General features: G+C 50.1%; 1 protein-coding gene across 2 annotated transcripts in view; it reads right to left on the reverse strand.

The window, feature by feature from the left end:
- Positions 1 to 897: 897 nt before the first annotated feature.
- The window catches only part of GALNT14 (polypeptide N-acetylgalactosaminyltransferase 14), a gene marked incomplete at its 5' end in the record, with an annotated part of 224,201 nt that continues 201,364 nt past the window's right edge, over positions 898 to 23,734 (reverse strand). Inside the window, 4 exons of one of the 2 annotated variants that reach the window (XM_082852067.1) lie at positions 898 to 1,414; positions 2,629 to 2,748; positions 20,349 to 20,493; positions 20,977 to 21,060. In XM_082852067.1, coding sequence (XP_082708193.1) covers positions 1,256 to 1,414; positions 2,629 to 2,748; positions 20,349 to 20,493; positions 20,977 to 21,060 — 508 coding nt within the window. In that variant the 3' untranslated portion in view covers positions 898 to 1,255. The remainder of the gene's footprint in view (positions 1,415 to 2,628; positions 2,749 to 20,348; positions 20,494 to 20,976; positions 21,061 to 23,734) is intronic. The other variant, XM_082852068.1, reaches the window with a different exon arrangement.

Here is a 23,734-nt window from a genome sequence, read left to right on the forward strand (position 1 = left end):
AGGAACTGAGGGCAGCTTCTGGCCAACGGCGAAGGGCCACATCCTACCCACAACCACTGCCACACCTTGACTGCAACCTTTTACGTCACCCTGAAGCGGGGACCCAGGGAGGCTACGCCCCATAGAAACTGTGCGGCCAGAGATGTGTGTTGCTTTCAGCTGCTAAGTTTTGGGGTCATTTGTTTCTCGGCGATAGATAGCTAAAATCATTACTAATTAGCACGTGGTGAACTTACCTCGGCCGAGAACGTACAGGCAATTCCGGGAACTTTTAAACAACATGGGTCGGTTCTTTTCTTAAAGCCTAGTTACTAAGAATGCACAACCACCATACCCAATTCCCAGAACACACTGGGGATTTGTTAGAGGAAGAAACTCCCACACCGATGGCCACAGACTATAAAGCCATCAGGGCCCACAGAGACGCCTAGAGCAGTGATTCCAACCAGGGAGGAGCCTGGACCCTGCCCTGGACCTACTGCAGTGGGATCCCCACAGGTAGACCCTAGGGCTGCTGAATTGATGCAGTTTCCCCAGATGAGACAGACTGTGTATCCCTAGGTAGGAAACGCTGCTGTCCTTTGCCTCCCCCACTTGATGTAACAGGAGATGAAGGGCCAGAGAAGGTACGTGTCTTCTCCAGGTGGCACTGCCTGCCAGCGGCAGCTCAGGATCAGAGGGCAGGTTTCCCATCTCTCCGTCCTCTTCTTCCACCCCCAACAAGGCCCCACCACCTGCCCACCCCGACTCAAAGGAGAACTCAGCCTAGCTCTGAGCTAACCTAAGTGGAAACAAAGGAGGAGAGACACAGACAGAACTTCCACGGTTCCTTTATTTGTTTTGAAAAGCACCTCCGCCCTTCGTCTCTCACGCCCTTCGTCTCTCAGTCGAGTCCTGGCCTAGTGACGACGAAGGCTGCTCTCTCTGGCCTCTTTCGTTAAGACAGGGAACCACATCAACACTTCCCATCAGATCTCTGCCTCCAGGTACCGTGCAGGGGCAGACCCAGCCAGGACTGGAACTTAACGGCCTTGAGAACACGGGGATCTGTCTGTCTCTGAGTTGCTCTTGGCTTGCAGTCTCTTCCTGCATCCTCCCTGACAGCCGTTCCTGTCCTGGCGGGGGGGGGCTCTGCCTTCGCCTCCCCATTCAGGGCTTCTGCAGTAGTTCGGGGCTGCCTGCAGCCTGGTTTCCAGTCCGATTCTCATCCGGGGAAGCACCACCCCACGGCCCCCGCCGGTTCCGACACGGATCTTCAAGAGCTCACCAGGTCCCAGTGCTGGCTCAGAAGTGAGGACTCACACGGATTGACAACGATCTCCCTGCCGTTCTCAGTGCCATCGCCAAACATGTCTGTGTCTAGGCAGAGGTGGGATGCCACATGCTCGATGCGGGAACCAGTCTTGGTCCATTGCTGGGAAGATGGAGAGGGGAGAGGATGAACCAGAATTCTCTGGCTAAGGTCCTGGGTCCTAGCAATAGTATTGGGAGTTCCAGCGTAATCAGAAATGTTGACACCACATGGCTAGGGTCATCCAGAGACTTGACTTCATGGTCTCATGGAGGAAGAAAACTGCAACTAATTGCCTTGCCAGGTATTGTTGTTGGTTTTCTTTTTTTTTTTTATCGGATTAAAAAAAGTAAAGGCGAAATCAATATGTTTGCTAGGAAAACTCATTAGAAGGCAGTAACTTTCCAAGCCATAGGCCAGAAAATGTGAAGCGAGTTAGCCACAGGAGCAGCCAAAGAAATGATCCACGCTCGGTATCTGCACCGTCATGAAGAAGTGGGTGAGAATGAGGAGGGGGGATGGCGAGGCAGCAGCGGGGAGGGGCTCCTGGGCAGCACCTGAAGCCAAACCTCTGCTCCTCCAAAGTGCTTCAGCACACGAGGGGCCCAAGTAGAGAGGGGGTCTCGTGCTGCTGCTCCCCAGACTTCACCTCACTGGACAAGGAGGGAGGGGAGGGACACGTATTGGGGAGCTACCACTGACCAGGTATCATGGACCATCTCAGTGAACTGCTCTAAACAGCTACCCTGTGTGATGGGCATCATCAACCTCATTTCATAGAGGAGGAAACTGAAGCTCAGAGAGGTCCAGTAACCTGCCAAGGGTCACACAGCCAGTGAGCCATGAAAATGGATACTTGAATCTCAGTCTCTCTAACACCGGGACCCAGTTGGCAGGAAACTGAGTGGAGCCAACACTGTGCCGCCAGAGAAACTAGGCACAAGGTACATCCAGAGTGCTATGAACTTTGCTGGACATCCTGCCAGAGGCCAAGGCCCCCGAAGGCAGAGGTTCGAGTCTTGTTCATCCTTGTGGCCCCGCAGGCTCTGTCCCAGTATGCTCCTGCTCTGGGATCCTGGGTGGGCGTCGGAGCAAGACAGGGCAGTACAAGATACACACGCAAGCTGAGGTATAGCGCGGTCAACAGGCTTTCACACGGCAGCGGATCGCTGCTGTGGGCACCACGGATGGTATCAGAGGCCCCTCCCTCCCTCTCCTAACCAGAGGACCTCTTCCTTATCAACCCTTCCTCCTCTGAAGCTTCTCTCTTTTCCTGCACACGAGACTTAGACCTACACCGGCGGCCACGTCCCAGGGCAGACGCGCTGAGCACTTACCTGTCTGTCATCTCCATTCTTGCAAAGGACAAGAACCACCGGGGCGCCAGGGAACAAGGTGATGACTGACAGGCACAGCTCCTCCTGGAGGATCTGCTGGGTGTACGTGAAGGCCCAGATCTGGAGGGGAAGAGGCCAGAAAGGGTCACCTCAGGATGCTTGGAAGCCACCCCTGTTGGGATACTGCTGTGCCTACGTGTGACAATTAGCACAGCTTGGTACGAAGCACTGGGCGGGGCGGGGGGGCGGTCCTAGCGGGAATCGACTGTCAACAGGTGACCTGGGAAAATGCTACTCAAGAGCCAGAGATTCTTGGGTCACACCCTCGGTGAAGTCCCCGCCCCTCTCCCAAGAGGGGGACTGGCCTGGGGCATGCAGGCTGCCTCTGAGAGGCAAGGACCAATTCTGGGCTTTGGGCAGGAGACTGAAGAACACCCCGGCCGAACTGCACGGTCTCCAGTTTCTCCGTTTGGATTGGTGTCTGTTCCCCACACTTGACATTTCACGCAGCTACCCGGCAGGTCACACCCCCCATCCTCCCAGCGGTCTTTAGAATGTCCCTTCTTTGAAAAGGAGTCCAAATTGGCGCCCTGAGAACGTGAGAATTGTGACAAGAGGCAGATGGAGGGGCAAAGGGAATGAGGAGGGGGTGGGAGAGGAGAAGGAAGGAGAGAAGGAAGTTGTGAGAAATAAAATCATTCCAAGAGGGCGCATGCACGCCAGCACTCCAGGAGGACAGAGCACTTGGCCCCGGACCTCCTGCATGGGGAGCGGCTAAGGAATCGGATGGACATGCAGAGTTCTGACGGAGGCGAAGGGAACGGGGCATTCGGTGAGGTTCATTACGAGGAAGGAGGAATGTTTCCTTCAAGCGCCAGAGACCAGAGAGCAGCCAACTGCTGAAGCAGCCCGGGCCACCGCCCAGCTCTTCGATCAGGGGCGGAAATGCTGGCATAATAGTTGTCAAACGTGAACCTGCAAGAGGTTTTTCCTAGGTTGTAAAACAGGGATAACATCTGTCCTTTGTCTTATCACGGGGCAACGAAGACTTGTGAATCGGATGCCCCGAGGGGAGCTGCAGAGAGGACCCCTTTAAGGGCCGTACCTCTCCTCTTCCACGACACCCTTACCGTCCAGTGGACCTTCTGTCCCTGCACCAGGCCACTTGGTGTCGAGAGACGACCTAGACCAGAAAGTACTCCCTGGGGAGTAGATGGAAATAGAGACGAACAAAGACTGGCTGTGAGTTGAGAATTCCTGAAGCCTGGGGATGGGTACACGGGGGTTCTTCAAACTCTTCCACTGAGTTCGATTTCTGTATCTATTCAGTTTTTTTTTTTTTTTAAATAATAAAACGTTAGGAAATGTACTCTTCTGGCCTTGTGAACATCACCATGCTACGCAAACCATTTGCCTTCCTCCAGGGTAAGCTGCAAGGGGAAGACGCCTGTATACATGGAGGTAACGTCGGAACCATGACAAGATGGCTAATAGAGGCTCACATTTCTTGAGCACCTACTATGTGCCAGGCACTGTTCTGGGAGCTTTACACATGTTAACTTAATCACAAGACTCCAATTAGGTGGGTGTTGTCATTATTCCCCTTTTACAGATGAGGAAGGTAAGGCTCAGAGAGGTCATCCTAAGTCAGGTACACAAAGTAACCCCTACACCCACTCTCCCCAACAGCTCTATTTGAGCTACTGCTGCCGCTGGGGTCATGGCTCGTCCCGGGCCCTTTGATTCAGTTTAATCTCGGGAGACCCCTCCTCCAGGTCGTAAATATTAAAACGATAGATCAGCTCCTCCTTGACAGGAGATAGCTGGCAGGAGCTTCCTCCTCTCGGCCACTTCCCAGTGGCAGCCCCTGTGAGAAGGGAAACCAAGGTCACACCCCGTGTCGGGGGCCGGGGAGGGGGCAGACCAGAGAGTAGGCCCCTCCCCTGACACTGATGGGAACGGGGCAAGAGTATGAATGGAGGCCCACCCGCCGCGGACGCCACACCAGGCCAGGGGACACGCGTGGCGCTGGCTTCCAGCCTGGGCTGCCCCCCTTTACTTCCCACCCCACCTCTGTCCCCTACTGTGAACTCACAGCCTGCATCTCCCTGTTTGGTCACTCCCCTCTCAAGGGTCCCCCTAGGGCCTGGGTGTGTGGACCTGGGACACAGTCCATCCTCTGGAACGGACCCAGGGGAGAGAGATCCACACAAGTCCCGAAATCAGGCTCGGGTCATTAGGGTGGTGGATTCTGGGGTCCTACACATTTGGGGAGTGTAATGTAGAAGGTGGACACAGGTCCTAGGCGTGAGCCCTGAGAATTCCTTGGCCTGTGGTGCGGGGGGAGAGCAGGGCCCAGGTACAAGGGCAGGGCTGCCAGGGGGCCATTTGCCCAGGCCCACCGTACCACTGGCCTCAATGTTAGACTTCTGCATTGCCTGGAAATGAGGATAAACACACAGTCACCGACATGGAAAGAAGATGAGGCTCATCACTCCGTCCCACTACCTGACCACACAGCTTGCAGTGAACCGTGAATTAGCATCTTAAAAATAAACCCCGTAATTATCTTACGACCACTACAATACACTAGCTTTGTGTTTTTTATGTTAAAAGCATTAATTGATTAAATATAAAAACTTAAAATATACCACCATTTTGGCACTTTTTTTTTTTTTTTTGGCTGTACGCGGGCCTCTCACTGTTGTGGCCTCTCCCGTTGCGGAGCACAGGCTCGGGACGCGCAGGCTCAGCGGCCATGGCTCACGGGCCCAGCCGCTCCGCAGCATGTGGGATCTTCCCGGACCGGGGCACGAACCGGCGTCCGCTGCATCGGCAGGCGGACTCTCAACCACTGCGCCACCAGGGAAGCCCTGGGCACTTCTTTTTGAATACCCTTAGGGGCTTCAAAAACCAGAAGTGCTGAGGATGGCATGGGGTAGGGTGGGGAGTGGTGGTCCTTTTAACTCTGAGACACCCCATCCACAAATGCCTTCCGGGAAGGAATGTATATGGTACCCTGGGGGCTCTGAGGAAACCACCTCGAGACACCCGGGGGGAGAACGTGCACAGGCACGGACAGGTATTGAAGCCCTCATACTATGTGGACTTTCCATTAGCTGGTGCTTTACTGGCATCGAAATAATTCAGCCTCGCAATTCCCCAGAGGGACGCAGCTCTGTGGCCACACATATGCAAGAGAAGAGAGTTAAGGGGGAAGCAGAACATGGGAGCAGGTGGGGAAGGAAGCAACGAGAGGTTTTCCGATTCCTATTCTGCGGCCTGTCAGGCTTTGCAGAACGGTCGGTGATGAATAGGTTTATTAAATGAATCTCAGAGTCAGAAATGAATTCAAGAAGGCGGCAGTGGTTGCTCAGGCTGGCCTGGCCTCGATCGGTGAGCACTGACGGCTCCATTTCGGGGACTGGCAAAGTCACAGCCTTCAACCCAATGCACACAGACACGGCCATATCCATGGAAGCTAACCCAGAGGCCATCCTGGAGGTGGTGTGGGATGCCTCGCCCCTCTGGGACGGGCTGGTAAGGGGTCGAGGAGGAGGCAGTCCATTCCTGGCCCTCCAGCCTCTTTGCTGCTGCCCTGGAAGAGGGGAACTGATGCTGGGGAGGGGATGGTCCAGGCCGGACAGCCTGAAGGCCTTCTGTGCTCGGAGGAAGTCTCTGGAGCTGCCAGTGTGGGTGGGAGACAGGAGTGACCCGTCACTGGGGGAGGAGACTTCTCGCTAGTAAATGCTCACCTGGCCACGGCAGCTAGCCTGGGGCTTACTGTCCTGCACTGGCTGGAGAAGCAGAGAGGAAAGATTTTCTTCAGAGGAGATACCTGAAGGAGTAAAGTTCTGAAGGGAGCAGGCATGAAGCTAAGCTGGGGCCCAAGCCCAGGGGCTGATCTTAGAATGGTCGAGAGCCACCGCCAGTAGGCAAGGGCACTGCTTTCCAGCTGGGGTGCTTTTGCCCCTAGCCACCTACCCAGGGGACAGCTGGCAGTGTCTGGAGGCATTGTTTGACTATTATGACTAGGTCGGGGCTGTTACTGACACCTAGTGGGTGTGGTCAGGGATGTTGCTAAACATTCTACAACGCACAGACAGTCCCTGCAACAAAGAATTACCCGGTACTAATGCCAACTGTGCTGAGGTTGAGAAACCCTAGCCTAGCCTTTTTTTTTTTTTTTTAGTTTTTGTTGGATATAGTTGCTTTACAATGTTGTGTTAGTTTCTGCTGTACAGCAAAGTGAATCAGCTATCTGTAAACACATATCCCCTCTTTTTTGGGTTTGCTTCCCATTTAGGTCACCACAGAGCACTGAGCAATAAATTCTCATTACCTAGCCTAGTCTTAAGAGCTTGGTATCTGGAGGCGGCAGGGCCGTGTCTGAACCTTGCTCTGGTGCTACTAGCATATGACCTGGGTAGCCTTGGTCACCTCCTCTAAGCCTGCTGTGAAACCCCTATCTGTGAAGTGGGGGTTATTGTGAAGCTGAAACAAGCAGATGTTCGTGGAGCACTCAGCCCACTGCCCAGCCCCTGGAGGAGAGTCTCCGTGAACCATCATTTTCCCAACACATGGGAAGGAGTGGTTGGATGAGGACAGAGAAACATTGCCATGTGGACAGACGTTAGGGGGCTGTGTTTTCCTTAGGGCAGAAGCATACATCATTTTCTGCTGGTGGTGAGTTCCCTGTTCAAAAATTCTCCCGTGTGGGGAAGAGTAAACAACGGAGAAGAAACAGTGGATGGGAGGCAGCCCTGCTGGCTGTGCTGTGGTTAGACGGCCAAAATAACTCGGTGCCGAGGGACGCTTCTGTTCTTGATTGTTCACCTTCCGTTGTCTACGTGACCCTCACAGCCACCCTGGGAAGTAGGTACGATTGGATGGAAGGCGGACTGAGGTCAGTGGTTGCTCTGGGCAATGCCAGGGGCAGACCCTGGGGCTGACTGTGAATGCGGGACCTCCCTGGTGAGACGGGATCTGAGCCAAGCGCGTCCAGGGCCACGGGCTGGCCTCAAACCTCGAAGGCCACACTGGGCATTGCCCTCGTCCATCGAACACGCCCTGAAGCCTGCTTCAGACAAGATGCTGGGAATGAATGAGTGGGTCCAAGCGAACCTTTAGTTCAGCCGACCTCTTGATGCGCCTGTATGGCTGCGGGATCCCCCAGATGCACTGACTGGCTGTGCGGGGGACCTTCATCACCCGCAGGGACAGAGCTCAGCCGTGCCCTGGTGGGGGCGGCTCTGACCAGGGGCGGCTCTGAGACACGCTCCTCTCCTTCAACTGGGACTAGACTCACTTTGGGGATCTTTGTTTCCAGTCCATCGAGTCCTTTCCTCCCAAGTTGTAAGAATACACCCAGTACATATTGTGTTAGGCCAGGCTGTTGGACTCTGGAGTGACTGCCGGGGCTAAGACCCTGGCTCGCTTGTTTTTTAACCCCATAAACTTGGGTGAGTTACTTAACCCTGCGCCTCAGTCCCCTCAGCTCTGAAATGCAGATTACAGCAGCCCCGTACTCGGAGGGTGACACATATACGTGCCCAGTATGGTGCTGAACAGGGAGCAAGTGCTCAGTTACTCTCCGCCCGTTGGCTGAGATAGTGGAGGATTGCCAACAGGAGGAGAGACGGCCTGCAGATCCTCCTTTGGAAAACTGCCTTTGCCTTGCCTCCCAGGACAGATGCTGGAGAGGCAGTCGTGATGGGGCCATTCCTAAGGGTGTGCTGAGAAAGCCGGGGAGGAAGGGTGGTATCAGGCAGGGAAGGTGACCGCTGGCAACCTGTCCCACTGGCAGACTCACCGAGAGGTGCCAATGTGAGTCCGGGTTTGGGGGAAGAGCTTTGATCTTCATCTCACCCACCCAGGCTACCTAGTGGCCTGCACGCATCCTTCACAAGCCAGTAGGCTGAACTGCCGGGGATCCAGGTGGGAGGACACACTAAAAAGTTTTTCATTTATGTTTTTTCCCTTTCTTTAAATGGGGATACAGTGAGATTGGTGCATCTGTCTTCTTTCTATCTTTCACAAATATTTTTCTAGGGAATCCAATAAAATTGAGAGGAAACTTACTACCCAGAAGGCTTCTGCGACTTCACACATTTACAAACTGATGACGTATTTCTCTTTCTACCCACGGCATCAGGTTGCTGCCATCTTGAATACACACTCAGGTTAGATATTTTGTTCCCAAGGTTGACAAACCAGCCAAAGAAAGGGAAGGGAGGGAGGGTGAGGGGTGGATGGGGCTGCGGTGGAGCAGGGTCGTGAGCCAGCATTGGGGCCAGAGGACAGCCATGGTTGGACGGTCTCCTTTCAACAATGAGGACAGCCACGTGCACGGGGACACGCCACCTGGAGAGTCAGTGGCCAGCTGGAAGCAGAGCTCAGGGCCCCCGAGCCCCATCCTCTGCAGCTCTTTCACCCCACGTGTTGAAGACGCTGGAATCTACCACCCAAATAACCTGAGCCTGATTTCGGGACTTGTGTGGATCTCTCTCCCCTGGGTCCGTTCCAGAGGATGGACTGTGTCCCAGGTCCACACACCCAGGCCCTAGGGGGACCCTTGAGAGGGGAGTGACCAAGCAGGGAGATGCAGGCTGGGAGTTCACAGTGGGGGACAGAGGTGGGGTGGGAAGTAAAGGGGGGCAGCCCAGGCTGGAAGCCAGTGCCACGCGTGTCCCCTGGCCTGGTGTGGCGTCCGCGGCGGGTGGGCCTCCGTTCATACTCTTGCCCGGTTCCCATCAGTGTCAGGGGAGGGGCCTACTCTCTGGTCTGCCCCCTCCCCGGCCCCCGACACGGGGTGTGACCTTGGTTTCCCTTCTCACAGGAGCTGCCACTGGGAAGTGGCCGAGAGGAGGAAGCTCCTGCCAGCTATCTCCTGTCAAGGAGGAGCTGATCTATCGTTTTAATACTTACGACCTGGAGGAGGGGTCTCCCGAGATTAAACTGAATCAAAGGGCCCGGAACGAGCCATGACCCCAGCGGCAGCAGTAGCTCGAGCAGAGCTATGGAGCCAGGTTTCCAAATCCTGCCTTACTTCCAAATCCTCACTTACTAGTGTATGACCTTGGAGAATTTTCTCCAGGTCTCACGTTCATCATCTGCAAAACGAGGATAATAGTAACACCTACTTAATCGGCTTGACGTGGCCTCTCAGAGACAGAGAGGTAGGGGCAGGAGAGAAGGTGAACGAGGCACAGGAAGGGGTCTGAGGGGCAGATGCAACTTCTCTGGACAGGCCAAGAGGCAGGACAGGCTGAGAGATGCAAGGGGGAGAAGAGGCAAAGGAGGGTTATCACCTTAGCAGGAGGCGCTGGGAAGGAGGACGACGGGACGGGTAGTTTACGTAGGAAAGAGCAGCAGACACCGAAAGCATGAGAAACGTAGTGTAAGTCAGTCCTGCAAGGGTATATACTCCACGCACACACGTGCACACGCCCAGAAACACATGCACATGCCCACACGCCCACACTTGGGGGACGAGTCTAGCTGAAATTGCTATGCGGATTTCTATCAGTGGGTTCAACACCTTCAGAATACTTGGACAGGCAGCCCAGGCCTGCTGTTGGCCGCGTGTCCCGCTAGGAGAGGGCTGTGTCTGACCCGGCGTAATCCCACCCGGCACCCCAGCATGCAGCCTGGTGCCCAGGGCACCGTGCACACTCGGTGGGTGTCATCTGTTGAAGGGAACTGAACATCGTCCTGTCTCCTGTGTTCTTCCCATATCCTGAATTCGCACTGCTGCCACACACACCCAACTGTTCTCTCCAAAGCACAGAGGAGTGACAGCTTGGCACGATTTTCTACAAAAGAACTCTTCGCTCACTTGAACCCTGTTACTCTGCTAAACCTTAGTTTCCCACAGCAACAGCTTTCTCCTGTCCCCTTTCGCACTCCGCTGGGACGTCAGCCAGAACAGGTACCACTCTCCTCTAGTCAAATAAAGGCCTGGCAGCTTCTCCCTGGGCCAGGCTATTGGGTGGCCCCTCCCTGAGCCCCAGAGATCCCATGGCTCCCCCCGCCACCTTCCTTAGGCAGCCAAAGACATTAAGTACCAGAAAACCCCCTACTTTGCTAGAAACAGATGCGGCAAACTTCTGTCTCAGGGAAAGGGGGATGATAACGTTTTGGCTGTTTGCGATCCCCATGAGCAGGGCCCACACATGGATTCAGAAGACAGGGATGTGTGTTATCTACTCACACATTCTACAAAATGCCACTGACAAGTGGTATCATTCTCAACCAGGCTGCCACACCTAGAGTGAAACCGACACCTCTGTCTCCTTCCCCTTTTCCTGTCTGACTCAGGCAGCCCCCTTCCGTGTCTTGCTGGAGCGGAGATTATTTTTGGAAAACATCTCAGCAAGCTGGAGGCTGGTGGTGCGATGCCTCAAATGCCAGGCTGAGAGTGTGGGTTTCTGTGGCGGACAATGGGGAGCCATCGAAGGCTGCATGGGGATGGGGAACAATGGTTTGGTGAGCACATGTTACTGGAGGCTGTGGCCAGCATCTAACACAGTGGTTCCCAAGCAGGGTGGTTCTGTCCCCCAGGGGCATTTGGTAAAGCCTGGAGACAGCTTTGACTGGCAATGACTGGTATGTATGGGGTGCTCCTGGCACCTGGTGGGCAGACACCAGGGATGCTGCTAGACGGCCTACAGTACACAGGATGGGCCCTACCACAGAGTGACCCAGCCCCAAACGTCAAGAGTGCTGAGGCTGAGGGCCACTGATCTGGCATGAAGAAGCGAATGTTGGGGCCATGAGCAGCTATTCTGAGGGGAGAAGGGACGGGATTTGCAGGAATGGGGGATGTGGGAGAAAGAGGAGCCACGGAAAACGGACAGGAGAGAATTAGTGGCAGGATGAGGTGGCCGGGGAGCCTGACAGGTGCTAGGAGCCATCTGTTGGCTTGAGTTTCCGAGGCGTTTGCTGTGGTTGTGGACTCACTAGATCACCCTGTGTTTGAGAGAGAGAGTCCGGCAGGGATGTCTGAGTGTAAACCCGCCATCCTGGAGCCACCTCCTGGGCTCTCACAGCCTCCTACCCCTGAGGATAAAAGTCAGTCTCCTCAGCTGGGAAAAGGGGCCATGACACGCCTCTTCCCTCCTCTCCAGTCTTACCTTTGCTGCTCCCTCACCATTCTACTCCTCTGACCACAATCTCCCTGCAGCCTTTCAAAGGCATCCTGGCTCCCAGCCCCGGCCCTTGGTACATGCTGGATTTGCCCACCTGCCCTTTCTTCCCTTCGTGACCTGGCCTATTTCTACTCATCTCTCAGGATACAGCTCATTTTCAGATCCTCTGGGAAGACTTCCCCAATCCTTGTGTAGAAGTTGGATATCATCTCTCTGCACTTCTATAGCACTGAGGACCAAACTCTCTCCAGGACAGAGATTATATCAAAATGGCTGCTGACTTGCTTCTTTTTGCATTAGATCCCTTGAGGGGCCATGGTGGCCTGCAACCTAGCCCTTCACCTGTGCATCTCCACAGTCAACAGAGGACACAGATGTTTATAGAGTTGAATGAATGAATAAATGAATGAATTCATGGATGGATGAAGATACAGAATTTGTGAATCAAGAAAACAGAGGAGGAGAGGGGGAAGATGGCGGAAGAGTAAGACGCGGAGATCACCTTTCTCCCCACAGATAACATCAGAAATACATCTACATGTGGAACAACTCCTACAGAACACCTACTGAATGCTGGCAGAAGACCTCACACCTCCCAAAAGGCAAGAAAGTCCCCAAGTACCTGGGTAGGGCAAAAGAAAACAGACTAAACAGAGACAAAAGAATAGGGACGGGACCTGCACCAGGGGGAGGGAACCGTGAAGGAGGAAAGGTTTCCACACACTAGAAGCCCCTTTGCGGGCGGAGACTGCAGGTGGCGGAGTGGGGGAGCTTCGGGGCCGCGGAGGAGAGCACAGCAACAGGGGTGCAGAGGACAAAGCGGAGAGACTCCCGCACAGAGGATCAGGGCCAACCGGCACTCACCAGCCCGAGAGGCTTGTCTGCTCACCCACCAGGGCAGGTGGGGCTGGGAGCTGAGGCTCGGGCTTTGGTCGGAGGCAGGGACAGAACTGGGGTTGGCGGCGTGAACACAGCCTGCAGGGGGTTAGTGCGCCACAGCTGGCCGGGAGGGAGTCTGGGGAAAAGTCTGGACCTGCCTAAGAGGCAAGAGACTTTTTCTTACCTCTTTGTTTTCTGGTGCGCGAGGAGAGGGGATTAAGAGCGCTGCTTAAAGGAGCTCCAGAGACGGCCGCGAGCCGCAGCTAAAAGCGCGGACCCCAGAGACAGGCATGAGACGCGAAGGCTGCTGCTGCCACCACCAAGAAGCCTGTGTGCGAGCACAGGTCACTATCCACACCCCGCTTCCGGGGAGCCTGTGCAGCCCGCCACTGCCAGGGTCCCGGGATCCAGAGACAACTTCCCCGGGAGAACGCACAGCGTGCCTCAGGCTAGTGCAATGTCATGCTGGCCTCCGCCGCCGCAGGCTCGCCCTGCATCCGTACCCCTCCGTCCCCCCGGCCTGAGTGAGCCAGAGCCCCCAAATCAGCGGCTCCTTTAACCCCATCCTGTCTGAGCGAAGAACAGATGCCCTCCGGCGACCTACACGCAGAGGTGGGGCCAAATCCAAAGCTGAGCCCCTGGGAGCCGTGCGAACAAAGAGTAGAAAGGGAAATCTCTCCCAGCAGCCTCAGAAGCAGCGGATTAAATCTCCACAATCAACTTGATGTACCCTGCATCTGTGGACTAACTGAATAGACAACGAATCATCCGAAATTGAGGAGGTGGACTTTGAGAGCAAGATTTATTATTTTTTCCCCTTTTCCTCTTTTTGTGTGTATGTGTATGCTTCTGTGTGAGATTTTGTCTGTATAGCTTTGCTTTCACCATTTGTCCTAGGGTTCTACCCATCCGGTTTTTTTTTTACTTTTCAAAAAAATTTTTTTTCTTAATAATTATTTTTTATTTTAATAACTTTACTGTATTTTATCTTATTTTATTTTCTTTTATCCTATTTCTTTCTTTCTACTTTTTCTCCCTTTTATTCTGACCTGTGTGGATGAAAGGCTCTTGGTGCTGCAGCCAGGAGTCAGTGCTGTGCCTCTGAGGTGGGAGAGCCAACTTCAGGACACTGGTCCACAAGAGACCTCACAGCTCCACGTAATATCAAAGGCAAAAATCTCCCAGAGGTCTCCATCTCAACACCAACACCCAGCTTCACTCAACGACCAGCAAGCTACAGTGCTGGACACCCTATGCCAAACAACTAGCAAGACAGGAACACATTAGCAGAGAGGCTGCCTAAAATCATAGTAAGTCCACAGAGACCCCAAAACACACCACCAGACGTGGACCTGCCCACCAGAAAGACAAGATCCACCCTCATCCTCCAGAACACAGGCACTAGTCCCCTCCACCAGGAAGCCTACACAATCCACTAAACCAACCATAGCCTCTGGGGACAGACACCAAAAACAACAGGAACTATGAATCTGCAGCCTGCAAAAAGGAGACCCTAAACACAGTAAGATAAGCAAAATGAGAAGACAGAAAAACACACAGCAGATGAAGGAGCAAGATAAAAATGCACCAGACCTAACAAATGAAGAGGAAATAGGCAGTCTACCTGAAAAAGAATTCAGAAAATGATAGTAAAGATGATCCAACATCTTGGAAATAGAATAGAAAAAGTGCAAGAAACATTTAACAAGGACCTAGAAGAACTAAAGATGAAACAAGCAACGATGAACAACACAATGAAATTAAAAATACTTTAGAAGGGATCAACAGCAGAGTAACTGAGGCAGAAGAACGGATAAGTGACCTGGAAGATAAAATAGTGGAAATAACTACTGCAGAGCAGAATAAAGAAAAAAGAATGAAAAGAACTGAGGACAGTCTCAGAGACCTCTGGGACAACATTAAATGCACCAACATCTGAATTATAGGAGTTCCAGAAGAAGAAGAGAAAAAGAAGGGGACTGAGAAAATATTTGAAGAGATTATAGTTGAAAACTTCCCTAATATCGGAAAGGAAATAGTTAATCAAGTCCAGGAAGCACAGAGAGGCCCATACAGGATAAATCCAAGGAGAAATACGCCAGACACATATTAATCAAACTGTCAAAAATTAAATACAAAGAAAACATATTAAAAGCAGCAAGGGAAAAACAACAAATAACACACAAGGGAATCCCCATAAGGTTAACAGCTGATCTTTCAGCAGAAACTCTGCAAGCCAGAAGGGACTGGCAGGACATATTTAAAGTGATGAAGGAGAAAAACCTGCAACCAAGATTACTCTACCCAGCAAGGATCTCATTCAGATTTGATGGAGAAATTAAAACCTTTATAGACAAGCAAAAGCTGACAGAGTTCAGCACTACCAAACCAGCTTTACAACAACTGCTAAAGGAACTTCTCTAGGCAAGAAACACGAGAGAAGGAAAAGACCTACAATAACGAACCCAAAACAATTAAGAAAATGGGAATAGGAACATACATATCGATAATTACCTTAAATGTAAATGGACTAAATGCTCCCACCAAAAGACATATTGGCTGAATGGATACAAAAACAAGACCCATATATATGCTGTCTACAAGAGACCCACTTCAGACCTATAGACACATACAGACTGAAAGTGAGGGGATGGAAAAAGATATTCCATGCAAATGGAAACCAAAAGAAAGCTGGAGTAGCAATTCTCATATCAGATAAAATAGACTTGAAAATAAAGACTATTAGAAGAGACAAAGAAGGACACTACATAATGATGAAGGGATCGATCCAAGAAGAACATATAACAATTGTAAATATTTATACACCCAACATAGGAGCACCTCAATACATAAGGCAAATACTAACAGCCATAAAAGGGGAAATATACAGCAACACATTCATATTAGGGGACTTTAACACCCCACTTTCACAAATGGACAGATCATCCAAAATGAAAATAAATAAGGAAACACAAGCTTTAAATGATACATTAAACAAGATGGACTTAATTGATATTTATAGGACATTCCATCCAAACACAACAGAATACATATTTTTCTCTAGTGCTCATGGAACATTCTCCAGGATAGATCATGTCTTGGGTCACAAATCAAGCCTTGGTAAATTTAAGAACATTGAAATTGTATCAAGTATCTTTTCCGACCACAACACTATGAGACTAGATATCAATTACAGGAAAAGATCTGTAAAAAATACAAACACGTGGAGGCTAAACAATACACTACTTAATAACGAAGTGATCACTGAAGAAATCAAAGAGGAAATAAAAAAAATACCTAGAAACAAATGACAAAGGAGACACAACTACCCAAAACCTATGGGATGCAGCAAAAGCAGTTCTAAGAGGGAAGTTTATAGCAATACAATCCTACCTTAAGAAACAGGAAACATCTCGAATAAACAACCTAACCTTGCACCTAAAGCAATTAGAGAAAGAAGAACAAAAAAAACACCAAAGTTAGCGAAGGAAAGAAATCATAAAGATCAGATCAGAAATAAATATAAAAGAAATGAAGGAAATGATAGAAAAGATCAATAAAACTAAAAGCTGGTTCTTTGAGAAGATAAACAAAATTGATAAACCATTAGCCAGACTCATCAAGAAAAAAAGGGAGAAGACTCAAATCAATAGAATTAGAAATGAAAAAGGAGAAGTAACAACTGACACTGCAGAAATACAAAAGATCATGAGAGATTATGACAAGCAACTCTATGCCAATAAAACGGACAACCTGGAATAAACGGACAAATTCTTAGAAATGCACAACCTGCCAAGACTGAATCAGGAAGAAATAGAAAATATGAACAGACCAATGACAAGCACTGAAATGGAAACTGTGATTAAAAATCTTCCAACAAACAAAAGCCCAGGACCAGATGGCTTCACAGCTGAATTCTATCAAACATTTAGAGAAGAGCTAACACCTATCCTTCTCAAACTCTTCCAAAATATAGCAGAGGGAGGAACACTCCCAAACTCATTCTACAAGGCCACCATCACCCTGATACAAAAACCAGACAAGGATGTCACAAGAAAGAAAACTACAGGCCAATATCACTGATGAACACAGATGCAAAAATCCTCAACAAAATACTAGCAAACAGAATCCCACAGCACATTAAAAGGATCATACAACGTGATTAAGTGGGGTTTATTCCAGGAATGCAAGATTTCATCAATATACGCAAATCAATCAATGTGATACACCATATTAACAAATTGAAGGAGAAAAATCATATGGTCATCTCAATAGATGCAGAGAAAGCTTTCGACAAAATTCAACACCCATTTATGATAAAAACCCTCCAGAAAGTAGGCATAGAGGGAATTTTCCTCAACATAATAAAGGCCATATATGACAAACCCACAGCCAACACCATCCTCAATGGTGAAAAACTGAAAGCATTTCCGCTAAGATCAGAAACAAGACAAGGTTGCCCACTCTCACCACTCTTATTCAACACAGTTTTGGAAGTTAGCCACAGCAATCAGAGAAGAAAAGGAAATAAAAGGAATCAAAATTGGAAAAGAAGTAAAGCTGTCACTGTTTGCAGTTGACATGATACTATACATAGAGAATCCTAAAGATGCTACCAGAAAACTACTAGAGCTAATCAATGAATTTGGTAAAGTAGCAGGATACAAAATTAATGCACAGAAATCTCTGGCATTCCTATACACTAATGATGAAAAATCTGAAAGTGAAATCAAGAAAACACTCCCATTCACCACTGCAACAAAAAGAATAAAATATCTAGGAATAAACCTACCTAAGGAGACAAAAGACCTGTATGCAGAAAATTATAAGACACTGATGAAAGAAATTAAAGATGATACAAATAGATGGAGAGATATACCATGTTCTTGGATTGGAAGAATCAACATTGTGAAAATGACTCTACTACCCAAAGCAATCTACAGATTCAATGCAATCCCTATCAAACTACCACTGGCATTTTTCACAGAACTAGAACAAAAAATTTCACAATTTGTATGGAAACTCAAAAGACCCCAAATAGCCAGAGCAAGCTTGAGAATGAAAAACGGAGCTGGAGGAATCAGGCTTCTGGACTTCAGACTATACTACAAAGCTACAGTAATCAAGACAGTATGGTAAAGGGACAAAAACAGAAATGTAGATCAATGGAACAGGAAAACCCAGAGATAAACCCACACACATATGGTCACCTTATGTTTGATAAAGGAGGCAGGAATGTACAGTGGAGAAAGGACAGCCTCTTCAATAAGTGGTGCTGGGAAAACTGGACAGGTACATGTATAAGTATGAGATTAGAACACTCCCTAACACCATACACAAAAATAAGCTCAAAATGGATTAAAGACCTAAATGTAAGGCCAGAAACTATCAAACTCTTAGAGGAAAACATAGGCAGAACACTCTATGACATAAATCACAGCAAGATCCTTTTTGACCCACCTCCTAGCGAAATGGAAATAAAAACAAAAATAAACAAATGGGACCTAATGAAACTTCAAAGCTTTTGCACAGCAACGGAAACCATAAACAAGACCAAAAGACAACCCTCAGAATGGGAGAAAATATTTGCAACCATAAACAAGACCAAAAAACAACCCTCAGAATGGGAGAAAATATTTGCAAATGAAGCAACTGACAAAGGATTACTCTCTAAAATTTACAAGCAGCTCATGCAGCTCAATAACAAAAAAACAAACAACCCAATCCAAAAATGGGCAGACCTAAATAGACATTTCTCCAAAGAAGATATACAGACTGCCAACAAACACATGAAAGAACGCTCAACATCATTAATCATTAGAGAAATGCAAATCAAAATTACAATGAGCTATCATCTCACAGCAGTCAGAATGGCCATCATAAAAAAATCTAGAAACAATAAATGCTGGAGAGGGTGTGGAGAAAAGGAAACACTCTTGCACTGCTGGTGGGAATGTGAATTGGTACAGCCACTATAGAGAACAGCATGGAGGTTCCTTAAAAAACTAAAAATAGAACTACCATATGACCCAGCAATCCCACTAGTGGGCATATACCCTGAGAAAACCATAATTCAAAAAGAGTCATGTATCAAAATGTTCACTGCAGCTCTATTTACAATAGCTCGGAGATGGAAACAACCTAAGTGTCCATCATCGGATGAATGGATAAAGAAGATGTGGCACATATATACAATGGAATATTACTCAGCCATAAAAAGAAACGAAATTAAGTTATTTGTAGTGGGGTGGATGGACCTAGAGTCTGTCATACAGAGTGAAGTAAGTCAGAAAGAGAAAGACAAATACCGTAAGCTAACACATATATATGGAATCTAAAAAAAAAAAATGTCATGAAGAACCTAGGGGTAAGACAGGAATAAAGACACAGACCTACTAGAGAATGGACTTGAGGATATGGGGAGGGGGAAGGGTGAGCTGTGACAAAGTGAGAGAGAGGCATGGACATATATACACTACCAAACGTAAAATAGCTAGCTAGTGGGAAGCAGCCGCATAGCACAGGGAGATCAGCTCGGTGCTTTGTGACCACCTAGAGGGGTGGGATAGGGAGGGTCGGAGGGAGGGAGACGCACGAGGGAAGAGATATGGGAACATATGTATATGTATAACTGATTCACTTTGTTATAAAACAGAAACTAACACACCATTGTAAAGCAATTATACACCAATAAAGATGTAAAAACAAAAAAAAATAAAACAGAGGAGGTTGCCAAAGCTGGAAGCATGGATAAAATCTCCAAGGAACTAGTTATAGAGAAAAGAACAGTGAACTGAGAACTTGGGTGATTACTCACCATAAGTGTATGAGAGTGGGGAGAGGAGCCAGCCAAAAAAAAAAAAAAAACAAACAAAAGTGGGTGGAAAGAACAGGATTGCAGGACAATCGGTATCATGCGGTGTCTCCAGAGCCAGGAGGGAAGCTATAAGATGGATGTGTTTTCATGCATCCAGCAGGGCAAGTGCTACAGAGGCTGAGACAGGCTGTGAATTTGTCAGTGACTCTTTAAAAGAGTTTTATCATCAGAGGGGAGTACACTGACCCACAGTGTTGATGAAACAGCTAAGGCACAAGGAAACCTTTCCAAGAAGGGGCGACGATGGTCCCTCCAGACCTGGGGGAAGCAGGAGACAGCAGAGGTGGAGCCACAAGCCTGCTGAGGCAGAAAGGGGATGATCGACGGCCCTGCCCAGAGATGGGGGCGGTGGATGATGGGGAAGGCTGTACCACATCTGTCGTGACTGTCTGGAAGTCAGAGTTAAATCAGCGGGGAGACTCACACAGCAGGCATTTTACCTGGAGACAGTATCACCCAGCAGGATGCTTTTCTGTCTGCATCTCATATTTTTGAGGTAGCTGTGCTGCCCACCCTGCCTGATCAGCCCACATTTACTGCCAGCAGCTTGGACACCAATGACATCCTCATTAAACTCCTGCTAATTTAACGGGTAATTCTTATAGGCGCTAAGTTGCCCGGTGAGGCGTCTTTCAGAGAAAGTCTGTGCATTTGGAAACCAAGCGGAGTGAACCCAGTCCCAGAGTGAGGGGGATAGTGCTTCTCTTGCTCTGCTGTTAAGCTCCGGGTATAACTAGACACCTGATTCATGTAGAAGCAGGAAATAGAGGCCAAGTCCATTCATATGTTCAAGTATCCCTAGCCAGTTACTTTACCTGGGACTTTGCATCCTTGTCTTCAATCTTGACACAGGGGCTTAACTTGAGGTTGGAGATCTCTTGGTCTTTCTGCTTTTGAGACTCTAGGCACTTCTGCCTCTGTCGGATGCTGCCCTTCTGGATGGAGGAGTCCTTGGGTACTCTAGAGGAAAGCCACGGGAGGGATGAGAAACCACTACTCTTTGGATTAGTAGTAACAGCAGCAGTTGGAGAGGTCGGGCAGTGTTTGGAGAATGGCAGGGGCATTTCGCCCCGGCTGTGTTACAATGACTTGCACTGCTCGGGGCCTGGGGATGGGGGAGGGGCCGCTAGCAGCAAGGCAGCAGGGAACAACCCAGGACACTGCAGCCTGGAATGGAATCAGTGAGTCCATGCCCTGAGGTCACACCCCAGAGTTCTGATCTGAGCAGCTGAGAAATACTGCTACAGCTAACCTCAATCCCTCATGCTACTGATTAACAGAATTCTCTTTCTGGTTTCAGGGATAAGCGGAGCCAACTGGCCTTAGACCTCCATATACTTAAAAGCCCTCATCCAGATGGCCACAGGGGGTCCCTTCTCCAGACTGAGTCAGCAGAGGGTCTCTCCCTGCAGCTAGCAAAGGCTCAAACCACAGGGCGGATACCTGAGTTCCGGATAGACGTTCTCCAGGTACCACTTGAAGCTCCGGCACTGCAGGTTCTTCCTCAGGTTCAATCTGCTCTCAATACTGGGGGCGAAGGGGGAGGGCAGACACAGAGACAAAATACAGCTGTGTCAGAGATGGGTACCAGCAACATGGACCCAGGAGGTACCAGCCCTCCAGGCTGGGAGGCGTACAGCACAAACCGTGTCCATGCTCTGCACCCACGTCTCCCTGGAGGGTGCCGGAGAAAATAACCGAGAGATTTTGAGAGCTCCAGACAGAGCTATGGAAACCTTAGCAATATCTCACAGTGAAGCGGTCATGACACCAAAGATTTGTGCTTTACTTGGAAACAGAATTTGGGGGTGTTTTTACTTTTCATTAAAAACGAGGCTATGAGAACATTCAGTGTGTTGTTAATTCACCGCCGGGGCTCTGGGTCTACTCACAAATCTCTCTTTGGATTCTGCTGTTGAACTGCCATCCCCCCGACGCCCTGCCTCAACCAGCCCAGCCTCAAAGAATCCTCTTCGTTAGCTGGTTCTGGGCTTTGGTCATGTATTTGTTCATCACGTATTTCCTGAGTACCTAGTATGCGCCAGGCATTGTGCCCAACGTGGGACGTGATGGTGAACTTCCGAGCAAGAGAGAGACAGGTAACGAACCGGGTGCTCACAGCCCGACGTGGATGTGGGGTGGGAGCACCTCAGAGGTGGCCCCATGCTTGTCGGGTCAGTGGTGGTCGAGTGGTAATGTGGAAGCTGGTATCTGGAAGGAAAGTGGACGTTGTCCAGACAAACCAGAAAGTGGGTGAGGTGGGGGCCCCTGGTAGTGCCAGGGGAATAGCAAAGAGAGATTAGTGCACATGGAGAGGAAAGGGGTCTGTTGGTAGGAACAGTGGTGCAGGTTAGAATGTGTGTGTGTGTGAACGGATGTATGTGGAGGAATGGGAGAGGGCAGGTGGGTGGGAGGAGAGATGAAGATGCAGACCATAAAAGGTCCTGTGAAATACGGTGGAGGAGCTTGGACTTCATTTTCAGGGCAATGGGATGCCATGGATGGGTTCTAAGCAGAGAACGATGTGGCGCTGTTAGCCCTTTAAGAGCATCTTACTGGTGGTGAATGCATCCGATGTGCAAAGCTGGGAGAGCAGTTAGGAGGCAGCTGAAGAAACCCAGGTGCTGCTCATGAATGCTGGCAGGGAAGTGGGGTGCGAACGGAGAGAAGGGACAGGTTTAATTCTCTCCACTGCACCACCAGCACCCACCCGAGTTCCATGTACACCTTGTCTCTCCTGGGTGACCACACAGAACTGGCCTCGCTCTCTCCAGCCTTGCCTCCTTCCACCCCAAAGACTGGACCGGGCGCCCTCACGGCACTGGAACTTCTTAAACAGCACTAACCACCACTCCTCACCCGACTCTAAGCAACATGAGGACAGGAATGACATTGTTTGAAAAGGGCTAAATGTTCAGGATTTGCAAGAACCCAGATGTTCAGTGCATGAGTGAGGCAGGATCTCTGGGACTTGGTGATTGTCTAGGTGTGGGAGGAGAGGGGGAGGGAAAAGTCAAGGTTGACACTCAGATTTCTGGTCTGGCCACAGGATGCAAGGAAGAGCGTTCACTGAGATGGGGAATCTGGGGTAAGGAGCAAGTTTAGGAGTGAAGAGGATGGGTTCAGTTAGGACTTGTCGAGTTGGAGGAGCCTGGGAGGCATCCAGGCAGAGATGTCCAGTTGCTACTCGGACATAAGGGATGGAGCTCAGAGGAAAGGTGCAAGACAGAGATGGAAACACGAGTATCGGCAGCACAGTGGTGGCTGATGCCAGGGAAAATGTGGAGTAAGAGGGCTTATGACAGATCCTCGGGGAACACCAACATATAAGGGTGGGGAGAGGAGCCTGAGCCTGCAAAGGGGGCTGAGAGGTGCAGCCTACACCGCAGGACAAGAGCCAAGACTGCAGGTCTGGAAACCGAGATCAGAAGTGTGCCTGAAGGGGGCTGGGTGGGAGAAGTCTCATACCAATGGGGTAACATAGAGAAAGGTAAGGGGTCCCAGGGAGTCATGGGTGGGCCAGGTGGGAGTGATCGCAGGGGATAGGGGCACGGCCTCAGGTCACAGTCAGGAGAAGGGGGAGGGGAGCAGCACACAGCGATGCAGGCAGCTCTTTCATGAAGCTTGGCTCTGAAGGAGCAGAAGACTGGGTGTAGGTGATGAGCAAAGCCGGACTGAGGGAGAGTTCTTTTTTTTTTTTTTTTTTTTTTTTGCGGTACGCGGGCCTCTCACTGTTGTAGCGGGAGCACAGGCTCCGGACGCGCAGGCTCAGCGGCCATGGCTCACGGGCCCAGCCGCTCCGCGGCACATGGGATCTTCCCGGACCCGGGCACGAACCCGCGTCCCCTGCATCGGCAGGCGGACTCTCAACCACTGTGCCACCAGGGAAGCCCCTGAGGGAGAGTTCTTATAGTTTGTTTTCTTTCCTTCTCTTCCTTTTTTGTTTTTAAAAACTATGCAAGATACTGAATAAATTTAAATGCCAACGGGGACCATGCAATAGAGAAGAGAGATGGGTGATCAGGGAGAGTGAAAGAGGGCAAAGTCCCCTAGAACGGGGGCTCCCACACTGTCTGTGCATCAGAATCACCTGATGGTGGGGGGATGGTTCTTTTACAAATTCTACAGCCCAGGCCACAGCCCAGGGGAAATCCACTCTCTGGGGGTGGAGTAGAGGCAGCAGAGTTTCTGAAGCTCCCCA

Source organism: Leucopleurus acutus, assembly GCF_964270905.1.
Source record: "Leucopleurus acutus genome assembly, chromosome: 12".
In the NCBI taxonomy this organism is placed as follows: Eukaryota; Metazoa; Chordata; class Mammalia; order Artiodactyla; family Delphinidae; genus Leucopleurus; species Leucopleurus acutus.